Consider the following 13,878-nt stretch of genomic DNA (forward strand, 5'->3'; position numbering starts at 1 on the left):
GTGTTTGTAGTAGTAGTAGTACGCAGCGCGGCTTATATTTCGAACACTGATCCAATGTTTAACGCAGACTCTTATATGCCTATCGGTGGGCACCTGGCAGGTTCCGTGACGCCAACGAACGCACCCTCCCCGGTGGACATCCGGCATCTCAGTACGGGCGGTAGCCATCTGCCCGAGTACGACGCCCCCACCGCCCAGGCACATAAAAGACCAAGAATATCGGAGGGTTGGGCCACATAGCCCCTAAAGACTGGCGGCGGCGGCGGTGGCGGCGGTGGTGCAGGCAGCGGCAATCGTGGAGCGGACGGTTCGGCATGCTACCTGGACGACAACTCAAACCACGTGGTGGTAATATCGGATGCGGACGGTAGCAATACCAGCGACGGCGGGATGGGCAGCAGCAGTGTGGCCAACTTTACGCATAAGCTTCACCAGCATCTGCACGGTCACGGTGGCAGTGCGCACCAGTATCATCATCATCATCATCTGCAGCAGCAGCAACAGCTCCACCATCAGCAGCAGCAACAACAACATTCGTCCCAACTCTTGCATCCCTTCTATAATCAACACCATCATCATCATCATCATCATGTGCAGCAACAGCATCATCAGCATCATCAGCAGCAGCAGCATCATGCTGGAAGCAGCGGCAACAACAGTAACCATGGCTACTCGAGTCAGCCCACGTCACCATATCACAACCACAACAGCAACAGCAGCGAGCCGAAGCATCTGCAGGGAAGTCATTCGCCCTCGCCGGGTGTAACGCCCGGTCCGTCCGGTTCCGTTGACGGGCAGTCGCAGGCAACAGCGATGCAGCAGCACTACTGAGGTACGCCCGACCGACCTGAGGTGCACCACCGAGAGCTTAAGCCAACACCCGGCACACAGTGTCCACAGAAGACATGAGATATTATAGTTACTGAAGTCAATGTTGAGGAGAAGTCATTATCGTTAAGAAGAAAGTAAAACAGAGGGAGAAAGAGAGAGAGGAGAGAGGTTACAGGAATCGCTACACTTGCCCGTTGCTGCTCCTACGTTTGGGAAGAGAAGAGTAGAGCTATCGATGATTGTAAAACGTCAATTCAGGGGCTGAGATTCATTGGATAGAAGAATAGTAGAAAGCTGGCAAGAGAGCATGGAAGGATGCGTGGATGCGGGAGATGGAGCCGTGAAAAACCTCGCGAGAACGTTTATCTCTCGCCATACACGATCCTTCAAACAATTCCCTTACGATTGTATAAGTTTGAGTGTGCGTGTGTGTGTGTGGTTGTATATGTGTATCTGTATGTGAGGTTGTGGCCATATTGTATGTTCTTCCCAGTGACACATATAAGAGGAAAGGCCGTGGCAACGATTGGTTTCACTACCGCTCGCTCGCTCCAAATGCTCAGCGAATCTTCCAGCTTATTGTGCGCGGCCACAGAGGACAGGCCCCGCTTCCCAACACCCACCATCACCCCAGCGTTGCATGTTGGATCCTCTACTTTCTATCTGGATGTGACGGTGTTTGTTAGCTTTTCAAAAATCTCATCGTTCACCAGCCCTATTCCGTGCGCGAGATCGGTGTAGATTGATGTTGACTTATGAGCAGTCGCAGTGGCCAGCAGGGAGAACGCAGGGTTACAAATTGGCATTAGTCCCGAGCCAAACATATCAAACATAATATGAAGCTGTCAAACGATTCAAATTGGCCCCACTACTACTACTACTACTACGACAATGATCGTACAAAACTAGTATATAAAGCTGTGTGCTTCTGGTGTTGCCAATTCTGAGGTAGATGAGGGAGAAAAAAAACAACCATGAGATGGCAAGAAAAGTCTATACAAAGTATGGAAAAGGATGAAAAGGGGAACACAAAACAATATAAATACCTAATGCTACAATCATCCAAGCTGTAAATTGTAAAGTGAAAAGCATAAAACGGTGAAGAGAAGAACCCAAATAGCTATTTCAAAACAGTTGATTTGCTGCAATTAGAGACAAGGAACAAATAAGAGAGAAAAAACCCGTCTACGTAGTAGGAAATAGGACTAGATATTTCATGTAGTGCAAAAAAAGAAGAAGAAGAAGAAGAAGAAGAAGAAACCAAGGAGAAAACAAAACCAAGCGGTGTGCACAGCAGCAACCGAAAGCGAAGGAAGAGAGAGCATGGTAGCATAAAACGTACTAAAGCAAAGCAAAACAAAAGCGTAAAAAAAGAAAAAAAGAAGAAACCTAGTTTGTGTGCCATTAATAGGATAACGTCTCTGTATATTTTACGATAGCAAAAAAAAGGTGGAAAAGTGAGAAGAAGAACAAAAACACTGCAGCATAGTACAGAAAGCATATTATGCTGCAAATTGCCGCCGGATGATGATGATGACATGATCGGAGACATGTCGCAGGACAAAACAATTTAGCCTTAGTAGTAAAACAAAACAAAAAAGTCAGTCAAAGCGTCGGCCAGGGAAGGAAGGAAGGAAGGCTGGAAAAGGGGTGGAGAGTATTGCAGGCCACTCATATACACACATTGTCTGTGTCCGCCGGTAGATATGTAATACCGTTTTCTGTGTATGTTGTGTAGCTTATGATTTTTTGTTTTCATTGTTCGTTAGCTATGTTCTTTTCCTTCCTTCGTTTGCTTACTTCCCTCCCCCGGTTTCATCCTTTTAGTTTTGTGTACGGTTTGTTCTTTTTTTGTTTTAAAAACTCGTGTAGGTACTATTTTCTTATTGTTTAGGAAAAACATGCAAAAACACACTACAGACATACACCATTGTCCCTCAGACGATCAGACATCAAACAAACAAAAAAAGCATCCAGATCAGGGGGTTTCGGTATGGGATGCGTTTCGCTGCTTAGGCAAAACGGCAAGCGGAACGAAACGCGTTGAAACGACGCAACACACGCCCCGGTGCAAGATAGTTTTGTAAGTTTTTGAATTTGTTTTATTTGTTTTACCGCTTTCACGTTCAAACGTACGTGTGAACGCATTGTGTCGCCGTATTCGCTAGCGGAAACCGCCAGTGCGTGCAATAGTAGAATCCCTTTTAGTAGGCAGTAGTACAAGTAGTAGTAGCCTAGTTGGCTATAGTGTGTAGTATGAAGGGTAGTACAAGTACTACCGGAGAGAGTTGGATAAGTTAATTGGGGTTTTTTGGGGGAGACACGGTGAAGCAGCCGGACGGGGTGAGATCAGCTTAGGTTTAGGCTAGTGCTACAAAGAATGATATTTATTTGATCTATTACTCTATTAACTACTACCGTGTAACAACAAAGTGTTAGGGGGGCTACACCCGTGTTTGCCAACCGTGTTTTAAACTCTTTTTTTTTCTTAATCTGATTCTATCACATTGAACCATCCCCCCGCTTCATGTGTGTGTGTGTGTGCGTGTGTTGCGCTGAGTTTTTGGAGTGATGTACTCCAGCAAACCATCCACTCATTTCACTTTCATTCGTATGAAATATTGTATATTGTGTAGGAACGAAAAACGAACAGCAGAGACAAACAAACCCACACAGTTAGCCAGCGAAGAACACGCGCGTGGTCAAGCCCCATTAGGCAAGGGCGATTAGGAGGGAAGATGCCATTAACAAGCACCGGTTCGTGTGCGTCTTCCAAACAAAAACATAAAAAAGGCAATGACGACCGAAGATGGTCCCCAAAGGGCATGCACGTGTGTTGGAAGAAAGTGTGTTGCAGTTCAGCGGGGTTACTACTGACTGTGCTGCTACTGCTACTGCTGCTGCTCGTATACTTCCGCGTAGGTTGAGAATAGTGTTTTCTTCCTTTCCAGTCTTTTTGTGTGTGTGAACGCGTCACGATGCATCTCGCTCCCAAGCAAACGGATTTAAAGAAAAAATGTGGCAGAACACGTTGAAAAGAATGTGAGACAGTAAAGATTAGTCTTTGATTTCTTGAATATGATTTGTTTGTTTTATGTTGTTTCGTTTTGGTTTTTCCTCCTTGTTTTGTAAGTATCTTGTTTTTTTGCCAATTATATTTATTAATTTACTTATTTATTGTTTTCAGTTCATATCCTTTTCCAAAGCTCTCTGTGCGGACACACAGCTGCTGTAGAGAGAATGCTTTCAAATGCTTCAATGCTAACATGATCCCACCACAGGCGGAAGGCGGCACAAGCGATACAGGGTGTTGAGTGTGCAACGACGATTTGTGTAGTCAGTCGGTCGGTGGCTTTGTAGTAGAATGGCCAATCGAGAGGGAGAGAAGATGCCGTGCATGGTAGGTAGAAAATGGCTGACTGTACATTATTACGCAGCAGGGGTTGCATTATGCTTAGTGAAACCAGTTCCAACCGCTCTAGAAATGCGTACATTGCGTAGCGTTGTCAAAAAGAATCCCTCCAGCGAAGATCGAAGTTTGCCACTCAAAAAAGAGAGCGATATGGGGAGCATAACATGGCACAAAGCATAGCAAACATGGCGACGGAGTGACAGTAGTGGCAAGAGAAAAACTCCGAAATTACCGAAGTTTTGAAAACCCCTGTTTAAAGTGAACGATATGTGCGTCTGTGAATTAGTGTGCGCGCGTGGATGTGTGTATGAGTATTCGTGTGTGTGTGAGAGAGAGAGACAAAAACAGGATGGAAAAATTGCTCATCAAATTAACCAGAAATGATGAAGAGGTGCACCGTGTGTGCTAGAGGAAGCTGTAGAGAGGACACACATTTACTATCTACCCCACCCTGCTGCATCTGCTCTCGAAACACCCCCCTTATTTTGTTACGGTTTATTGCACCTTCCTTCATCCCGTTTTCAAAATTCGATAGAGTCGGCAACATACACAACACACAAAAACACAAATAGTAATCGAGACAAACACACAAAACTGACGCTGTTTTTATTTCAGCGAAACGATAGCCAATTCATCTTCCAAAAACTTTCACCGCGGCTACCTAAGATAAAGGAAGAGAGAGAGCGAGAGAGAGCGGGAGAGAAAGAGAGCCAAAAGCGGAGCTCCAACAGCCCCCCTCCCCTTCCCTACTCACTTGGAAAGATGAAAACAATAAGCAGAAGCACGATTCGTCGAAATTTGTATGAATGTTAATTATTACCTCCACTTTGTAGATGCCTTAAACACAGTGCCTATGTACAAAACATGAAGAAATTAAGAAGAAACACAAAACAAGAAAAGGAAGCTAACAAGAAGAAGAAGAAGAAGCAAAACACAGGCCCCATAACACAGTGGAAACGTAACGCAAATTGGAAAATGGTGAAAAACTAATTTTCCTTTTTCTTTGGAACAAAAGCGTGCCGAGGGAAGAGGAGAGCACAAGAGTATGGAACAATATTTACACCTTTTCCTCAGAATTACTCTTGTTGATCCTGTTGTGTTGTTGCAAAAAGGATATGATCCTGCAGATGGCTAGAATATTCTAGTTTTGGGCATACACGCAATCGCCCACCCCCCAACTCCTGTATCCCCCCGTCGCAGTCACTTCCTCCCTGTCCCAAATTAAACCTGTGATTTTCAATGGAAGGCGGCCCATTAGAGATTGTGTTATCGTTTGTTAGATTTTGCCACCAGATGCCACCAAATCCTTCACGGGGTTGCTTAAACAGGGCTTAAACAGAGCGTTGAATCTTTGATATTCATATTTGTGCATTTGCTGCCTGGCTGAACCAAAGGCTGTAGAGAATAGTTCAAAGCTCCATACTTTTTCATGTCTCCCGTCGTTGGATGGGACCGCACTGTGTAGGTCCTAAGACAGATACGTCTAACACTGAAAGAGAGTTCACACAATTACCGTGCAAAAAAAACAATGGGAATAAACACAATTAACGCAGCAAAGTGAGCAGCACACGAATCCACAAAAAAACGAGGAAGCAAATGTCCGTTTTGATGATAACGCTTCTCAAACCAGCCCAGCACCGGCGGTAGAAAGAGGACACGGAAGCGTTACAAAAGCTCCAAATCCACTGGGTAGAAGAAGGCACTGCACACAACAAACAAACAAACAAAAAAAAACGTTCCCATTCTTGTTGCATGACACGATGACCTGACGATCTTCGAGCACTTATGAAACGAGCCTGATGAACCAAATTGTGTAAAAGAAACAAACCTCCGCGTACCGCGACGCGATCGCGCGCAAAAAAGATACGAAATCGAAAAACCTTACTAATTAGTAACTATCTCTTCCTGCGATTCCTGATAGCCACACCGCGAGTGCAAGCAGAAAAACCTTATTTATCGATTATAGTACCGAGGCTAGATTTATATATACATACATACATACATACATAAATAGGCAAAGATAGTGTGTATGCAAGCTAGGGAGCGAGAGAATAGTGAAAAGAAAAGAAAACCCCCCTGAAATGGGGGAAAAGCATGGGACCAGCAGAGTTTCCCGTATTAAAGTGGCAACTTTAAAGCGACACACCTAGTAGGTTCCGATAGAAGAACATAGACCGAATGAATGGAAAAGAAAGAGTTGGAAAAGTAGCGTGCTCTTGGAGCATACTAAGGAGAAACGATAAAATACACACATGAATTAAAGGAGAAAGAAGAAAAAAAACAAACCCAGGCACATATGCTGTGAAACATACTAAAGATAATGAACAAATTTAGCAACCCTCCCTTTGAGCGCCGTCGTCCTTTGACGCGTCGTCCTGTATGGCAGATAGGGGTAAAAGAACAAAAGCGAACATGATGAATGACGAATTTGTACAAAAATACAGTAAAAAACAGGACACAGGTAAGTTGGGAAAGATTTGTTAGCCGGAAAAACCGACTAAAACTAAAAAAGAAAACACAAACAAATACGACAACAAGTTGTGCCTGTTTCAAAGAAACACGTAACACGTGCAAGAAAACCAATGAAGCGAGATAAGCGAAGAAACAAACATAAAAGAACCAATAAAAGAGAAAAGGAGAATACTATGACGAACTACACAGTTCACGTGAACATGAAGAAACATAGAGGAAACTAGAGTTGAGATTATAACTAGAAGAATGGAAGGATACAGTGTTCTAACAGACATACAAACTAAACAACACACAACAACACACAACCAACTAAACCAAACTCAATGAGCTTAGTGTAAACAAGTGAAACAAGAGATCACAAGAACCAGTTGTCTGTGTCTATGTCTCTGTCTCTGTCTGTGTGTGCGTGTGTGATTCTTTGTTTGTATGATTGTATTGTAAGATTGTATGATAAAACACGATCATGCGCCAAGACACAAGGACGGAAGAGGACAATGTGCGCTGTATTTGCAAACCAAAAAAACAAAACCAAAATCAATGTTCCTTTGATGTGCAAAACCAAAAATCCCCTTTTTTGTGACGTACTGTGGAGTTCGAATCATTCTCGCAGCAAATTTAGCCGCCAGCCGCCTGCTTCGATCGAAAGCATGGTGAGGTCCAAATGAAGAGTGTGTTGTAAAAACAAACCCCAAAAACACTGTAACTAACGTAAAAGAGTAAAAAAACAAATCCCTCCTCCCCTTGTTAGGTGTACAGGATGTTTAAGTGATATACGTTACGAGGTTTTGTACGAGGACACCGGTACACAATCCAATACAATACAACAAAACACTCTAAGTGTTGCTTTTCCCTTCCTTCTGTAGGATAAATGCCATTTACAACAAATTCTATTCTCGACACTGGATTCAAACGAATTCGAGACGAACACGATATAAGGAAGAGTGTACGTGGGTGTACGTTTTTGTGTGGATGTGTGCGTGTGCATGTGTGGGTGTGTATATGTGAAGGATAAGAATGAACAGAAGAAGAAAAAATTGGTACCTTGTAATATGAAAAGAAAAATGGCGTCAATCCCCGGCTGCGATTACGTGAGACTACGTACAGTTTATGCCAACAACTAAGTTGATCATTTGTATTTGTTGAAAAAGATGCTATACTAAAATCGTTATAGATTTCATCGACGTTCAATCCTTCCGGGGCGTTCCCTCGGACCTTGATCAGTCTGTATGGTGGGGTCCTTTGAACGAAGAAAGGAGGACGACGACGGTTTGTTTCTGTTGCAATGTTTGCCAAGGGAAAGAGGGGCACTTATGAGACAAGTTGTAGGAGTAGAATGTATTTTTTTTTATATATGTTACCAAACTGTTACCCAAATCGTTAGAGAAGAGGCAGGAATGTTGTGTTGTATTAGTTTCCGATCCCCCGTATAACACAGGCCCACGGAATCCTTTTCCCATTTTGCTCTCTCTCGCTGTATTGGCGGTATATATGCATGTCTATAGCCGTGTGTACCCATCACCGAACGAAAAGGGGAAAAAGAACCGGGTGGAACTAACCTTGTATAAGACGACGCTGAAGGGTGATGGCGAAGCAGCTGCACTGAAACGAGAAAGAAGGGAAGGAAGGAAGACACAAATAAATAAATATATTAGATGTACAACAAAAAAAAAACATGCGTATTGACGACAGTACCGAGCAACAAATCCGAAAGAATGCGAATATTTCTTGAAAATCCCATTAACCAAGAACCTGTTCATTTGTTTGATGTGGAGAAGAATTCAGCAAATAATGGCCTGGTGCGATCGTGTTTGAACTTGGGGGCTAGGGAATACGTTGAAGTGTGTGAAGTACACCAACGTCAACTTGGATCGAGTGAGACAATATGCTTGGATGTAGTATGCTTTCATGAGTCAGAGTAATCAGTTGCCGCTGCGCCTAGCTCCCTCACGATGGATATTGTCGTTCTGGTGGCGTTGAAAATATGTTTCATCCTCTTCCTGATCAGTGGCTACTATATAGCGCGCTATATCAAGCAGCGGCGTATGGGTAAGTGTAAAATGCGTTGCTAAGGACAAGGAGGCGTTTGATACGAAGTGTGTCTGGGTGTGTTCTATGCGTGTTCTTATTTGCAGCACCGGTAATAGTGACGCAGGAAATTCCGGGACAAGGATATTCTCCGCCCGTTGCAGTACACGTACTGGATGCACAGCAGTACAATCATTGGGGTTTTGCGCAACTATCGGCGAACCCTACAGTTCCTGCTCCAGTTGTTGCGAATGATAAAAAAGAGCCTGTTAAAAACTGACCATACCCCTCTCTCAACAGAGGGGGAAACATGGTGGTGATGCAATATGAATAAAATTAATCAAAAATATGGAAATATGTAAATATGTAAATTCCTTAAAGCAATTCCATAAAACATTTAGTTTGTTTACTTTTTTCTTGGAAGCGTACCAAAACAAACGAACGACGATTCCCAAGTAGCCTGTCGACCAAGGTGTGAATATACGTAGAGACATTTCGCATTCAAAACGCTCAGAAAACCTGTTCCAAATTGACTGCAACCCTAGCTTTGTTCTGAGAGACTTTTGTTTCACATTTAAATCTGCTGGATTCCGATTCCGACGCCCTCTTTAACGTAAAAAAAAACAGTCTCACAACGGTGAACTAGTTGTACGAGTGCATAAACGTCAAATAGAAAATGGCCCAACTGTCAACCATCAGCTTGTAACCATACCTGAAACTAACGATGATTCATAGCGTTGCAGCTTCTCCTATTCGTAAAGATCACGCTTGATGCGCACAAAGCCGCGATCGCCTCGTAAAGTTGGTTTACGTTGAAAGTAGCTATCGGCAAAAGGAGTGTGTCGTTTTTCCGCTATTCCCTCAGCGAATACATAATTCAGATAACGATGATTGATCTTGTCATAATTACAATTTTCCTAATATTTGTGTTCTGCATTTACGGTTGCATCAAATGTTGCTGTTGCAAGAATGATCGTGCGGTGATAGTGAGTAAGTATCGCATATTGTGGTGTGAGAACCCCTTTGTTGCTTATCTGATCCGTGGTCTGATTTACATTTGTAGCACACACAACAATAAACAACCCCGAAAAGCCTCGCGATCAACCGCAATCTACAACTATTGTACCGCCACCCGGTGCTTTCATTCTTCGTCATCCGACTGGCACTGTGACGTACCCGGTATACCCAACTCCGTACATGATGCAACAGCCACACGAGCAGAACATGCAGCAGCAGCAGCAGTTCTCGGATCCAAAGTCGTCGATGCCACCACCGCAAGCGAACACTCTCCAATTTCCGGAACTTCCTCCGCAAATGTACTATCCGGTTCCGCCCAATGGTTCTGCAGCGATGATGAATCCACCCAGCTACAACCAAGTGGTGGGTGACACTAAACCAGTACAGGCTCCTTAAAAGGGTTAAACGACAATGGCCATACATACATAATCTTAATGTTAAGGAACAAACGATGAAACACAAAACAGCGGAAACGCTTTAGGAAAGGAATGTTTCCTAGTGCCATCGTAGGCAAGCGTTAGTCGCATTTGTTACCGCATCTATTAGACTGTATCGCGTAAGTTTATGTACCATGTCAAGTCAGTGGTCTAATGGTGTGGCAATATGAGAAAAATGTACTGAATTCGTCTAGCAACAAGTGCCCAAGCCGATCAACTCGTTCGTCGAAAATCGAGAGTAATGGGACGCCGTTTAGGGCCGTGGAAACGCCCATCCTATACGATTTTATAGGATGCAGCTGTCAAACGCTATTTCGGTTTATATTGCGATTATTTGGATAATTTTCATAGTCTAATCATTCATTCTAAAAAAACAATTTCGTTTGATAAAATCGCATCGGACCATCTTGCCAACATCTTTATCCACACAAGCCACTACATTAGACCATTGACAAATTTTTTGCTCCCAGTATTTGTCCCTTTAGATGTTATTGCATCGTACTTATGGAGTAGAATACTCTTGTATTTTCTTATCGATTTTCGAATTCCTACATATATTCAACTTTACCGGACTTAACCGAGTTCTAAATATATATTTTTTTTGCATTACCTCATAGTCACATCGATTACATATTTCATCTTTTGGTTAACTTTAAAGACATATCCGAAAAACAAGAATTTGGCGATTCTCAGCTAAAATATAGTAAATGTTGGTGTAAGTTTGCTTGAAATGATTTGTAAAATCTCGATCGAAAGAAATCTCTGTACCCGCGTATCTCGGAGCTTGCCTGCAGTTTATGATCATGAACCTCAATAAATCTGGTCACCCGGTGCAACCAAAAAAAAGAACAATAATTCCCAAGTGGCGGACTTGGGATCGACCGAGGTAAACAGAGACACCCTCCGTTTCGCATCCAAATGCTCGGAAAACCTATTCTAGATTGGAAAATATCACTTTGGTGTTTTTGAGGAGAGCTTTTTGATGCATTTAAAGTTGCTATTTTCGGTTTTTACAACCTCTTGCTATTAAAAATTAAGAATCAAAACACCAACCATTACGAAGCTGGTGGAACACAACTGTCAAACAGTCAAATGTCAAACTGTCAACTGTCAGGGTGTAACCGCGCTTAGCGAACAGCAAAACAAAAGGTGATTCATATCGGTTGCTTTCCTCCTCTTCACGGAAAGTTTGCTCGCTGTAGAAAATACCGCGATCGAATCGTAAAGTTAGTTAACCTTGAAAGTAGCTACCGCCAAAGAGCAGTGTTCGTTTGCGAAACGTTTCCGTTTGTAGCGAGAATAAAATTTAGTTAGCGATGGATATGATTGCTGTAGTTGGCAGTGCCATGATAGTGGGCTTCATTGTTTACTGGTGTATCAGGTGTTGCTGTACGAGGAGCAACAGTGGTGCGGTGTTAGCGAGTAAGTTGCGTAGAGATGTTGCTATTTCTTTTCGAGGATTGGCCGGCGTCTTATCCGCTTTTTTTGTTTGATTTCCATTTGTAGCACCCATTACAATAACCTCCGAAGTGCATCGCGTTGCACCACCGGGAACGACACAAACCGTACCACCACCGTCCGGTGCTATCATTCAAGGTCATCCTACCGGGACGGCGGCGTATCCGGCAATGCCGACTGCGTACCCAACGTCTTCCCCGGCACCGTACCCTGCCCAGCCGTACATGCAGCACTATCCGTATCAAACGTCCGCCGCCCCAACGTCGATGCCACCACCGCAGCCGAACACTGCCGCCTCCGTCCAATTTCCGGCCCTTCCTTCGCAAATGCAGATTCCGATTCTACCATCGGCCTCGGCTCCTCCCGCTGGTGCTGCCGGACCGGCAGCGATGATGAATCCTCCCAGCTACGACCAAGTGGTAAACAACTCGTACCCAGTGCAGGCACCCTACAATCCCGACTTCAAGGGATAAACGACGATGGCCGTACGGGCCCCAGGAGAGGAGACTTAAAGTTCAGGAACAAACGGTGAACCACAGTGAACCACACGCTGGAGGCGGTTTTGGAAAGAAAGCTTTCCTAGTGCCATCCTAGACGAGCAACTAGCGTAATTGTCGCCGTGTTAATCTATTAGACTGTACCGCGTAAGTTTATTTAGCGTTAAGCAGTTGCTTCCAGTAAGCGTGCATTAAGATGTTATTGCATCGGGTTCCGTGTTCGTGTCATGGAGTGAAATACTCGTATATTATTTATCGATTTATGAATTTGAAGATTTATTCAACGTTATAACGTATTTTCCCGGAGGGATATGAGCGAGAACAGATATATGTGAAAAGATATGGAATTTTATGGGATCTAATACAGTTAATCGAATATTATATTGTTTTGTGCATTTTGCTGTGTTCACACTGTGTTTTTGCTAGAGCAAATCCGAAAAAGAACACCAAGAAAAAACAGAAAGAACCCCACTAGTAGGATGTTTCGGCGCTACGGCAGCTGCATCACAGTAATCGGAGAAATCTTCATGATCGCAAAACGAGTGGCGAAAATTGGCTTTCGTTGCCATGAGTACCACGTGACGAGAGGTGTGGCCAATGGAAAGAAAGTCGGCAATTCATGATGTCGGTTTAGTCGCAAAAGTTTACGTGTTATTTTCGCAATTTCGCCGACGAACAGTGTGTTTCAAATAAGATTCTATCTAAAATTGTGAAGCATGACTTAACACATTCGAAGGAAATCGAGATCCAAGGTAATATAGAAGGACTCTTCTGTCTACATTTCAACATCAAGCAGGAAGATAACATACAAAGCGCGAAATTTAACATCCGGGTCAATCGATCTATAACCGGTCCCGTGTCTCGTCTCGCAGTCGTAAAGAAGGTATCGAAATCGACGAAAGGGGAATTTAAAATATGTGTATTTAAAATATATGACGCATGGGTACGACTGAAATACGTAGCAGCATTGCATTGGATTAATGATCAATGCGAAGAAATGTTCGTATTCTTGTCGTTCGAAGGCTGAAGCCCATAGTCGTGATGTGGCCTGCATGGATACATCTGGAAATGCACTCTGATATTTTACCAATACCGGTGGACACGATCGTACCTGGGAACGTTCGCCGCAATGCTCATTTTTACTCATTTGTGCTAAATCAAAATGTAGAAAATTGTCTAAGTTTTGTAATACCCATTCTAGGGATACAGCCCTGTCCACTCATGAAAATGGACGGAAACGAACGAGTTTGCCGGTACGGATGATTGTTTGTTCGTTGTTTGGCGTTGTGTTTGTTTATTCGGCTCGATTGGTTTGTTTGGAAATTATTTAGTTGACGTATTTCGTTCCTTTCCTAACGCGTACATACATATTTACTATCACATTCGTTATCAGCTTCAAAGGTTGTTTAGGTTCGCACTCATAAATGTCCCGTTTTGGGATATTTTAGGATTTTAGGACCGCCGAAGGAAGCAATGTTTTACCTGCATGTGAGGCCGTTTCCTTTGCTATTTGTTTAGGATCTTGAACATCTTGGAACTGTTAGCCATTCTCGCTGTGCTGCTGTATTGGTTAAGACTTATCAACTTGAAACAAGGCTAATACGTTATGAGCAAATTATTTCGTTTTAAAGCTGAAAATATGCGTTAAATTTAATCTCTTAAATTCCAACTGTTCCAGCGTTCGCTACAGCAAAGATTAACCAAACGCTTGCGATGGCTAGGGCAAGGA

The 13,878-nt window shown here is 43.3% G+C and overlaps 3 protein-coding genes and 1 long non-coding RNA gene across 14 annotated transcripts in view; 3 read left to right on the forward strand and 1 right to left on the reverse strand.

Annotated features, from left to right (window-relative positions):
• Nucleotides 1-3,294, forward strand: part of LOC120894519 (myocyte-specific enhancer factor 2) — a 52,868-nt gene extending 49,574 nt beyond the window's left edge. For 8 of the 10 annotated variants that reach the window (XM_040297152.1, XM_040297156.1, XM_040297160.1 and 5 more), the window contains one exon: nucleotides 68-368. In XM_040297152.1, the coding sequence (XP_040153086.1) occupies nucleotides 68-240 (173 nt within the window). In that variant the 3' untranslated portion in view covers nucleotides 241-368. Of the gene's footprint in view, nucleotides 1-67 lie in introns of all 10 variants that reach the window. The other 2 variants (XM_040297162.1, XM_040297159.1) reach the window with 2 other exon arrangements.
• Nucleotides 3,295-8,053: 4,759 nt separating this feature from the next.
• Nucleotides 8,054-8,498, reverse strand: LOC120894530. 2 transcript variants are annotated; one of them, XR_005738205.1, is made up of 2 exons: nucleotides 8,408-8,498; nucleotides 8,054-8,309 (listed from the first exon to the last, which is right to left on the reverse strand). It is a non-coding gene; the product is annotated as an uncharacterized LOC120894530 (long non-coding RNA). The 2 variants fall into 2 exon arrangements; XR_005738204.1 differs by having other exon boundaries at nucleotides 8,054-8,314.
• A 982-nt stretch (nucleotides 8,499-9,480) lies between these two features.
• LOC120894527 lies at nucleotides 9,481-10,810 on the forward strand. Its single transcript, XM_040297171.1, has 2 exons — nucleotides 9,481-9,730; nucleotides 9,804-10,810. Exons 1-2 carry the CDS (start codon nucleotides 9,628-9,630, stop codon nucleotides 10,151-10,153), a joined length of 453 nt encoding a protein of 150 aa, XP_040153105.1. The 5' UTR covers nucleotides 9,481-9,627; the 3' UTR covers nucleotides 10,154-10,810.
• Nucleotides 10,811-11,310: 500 nt separating this feature from the next.
• On the forward strand, nucleotides 11,311-12,530 carry LOC120894526 (atherin-like). Its single transcript, XM_040297170.1, has 2 exons — nucleotides 11,311-11,616; nucleotides 11,701-12,530. Exons 1-2 carry the CDS (start codon nucleotides 11,511-11,513, stop codon nucleotides 12,123-12,125), a joined length of 531 nt encoding a protein of 176 aa, XP_040153104.1. The 5' UTR covers nucleotides 11,311-11,510; the 3' UTR covers nucleotides 12,126-12,530.
• Nucleotides 12,531-13,878: the final 1,348 nt, after the last annotated feature.

Source organism: Anopheles arabiensis, chromosome 2 (assembly GCF_016920715.1).
Source record: "Anopheles arabiensis isolate DONGOLA chromosome 2, AaraD3, whole genome shotgun sequence".
NCBI lineage: Eukaryota > Metazoa > Arthropoda > Insecta > Diptera > Culicidae > Anopheles > Anopheles arabiensis.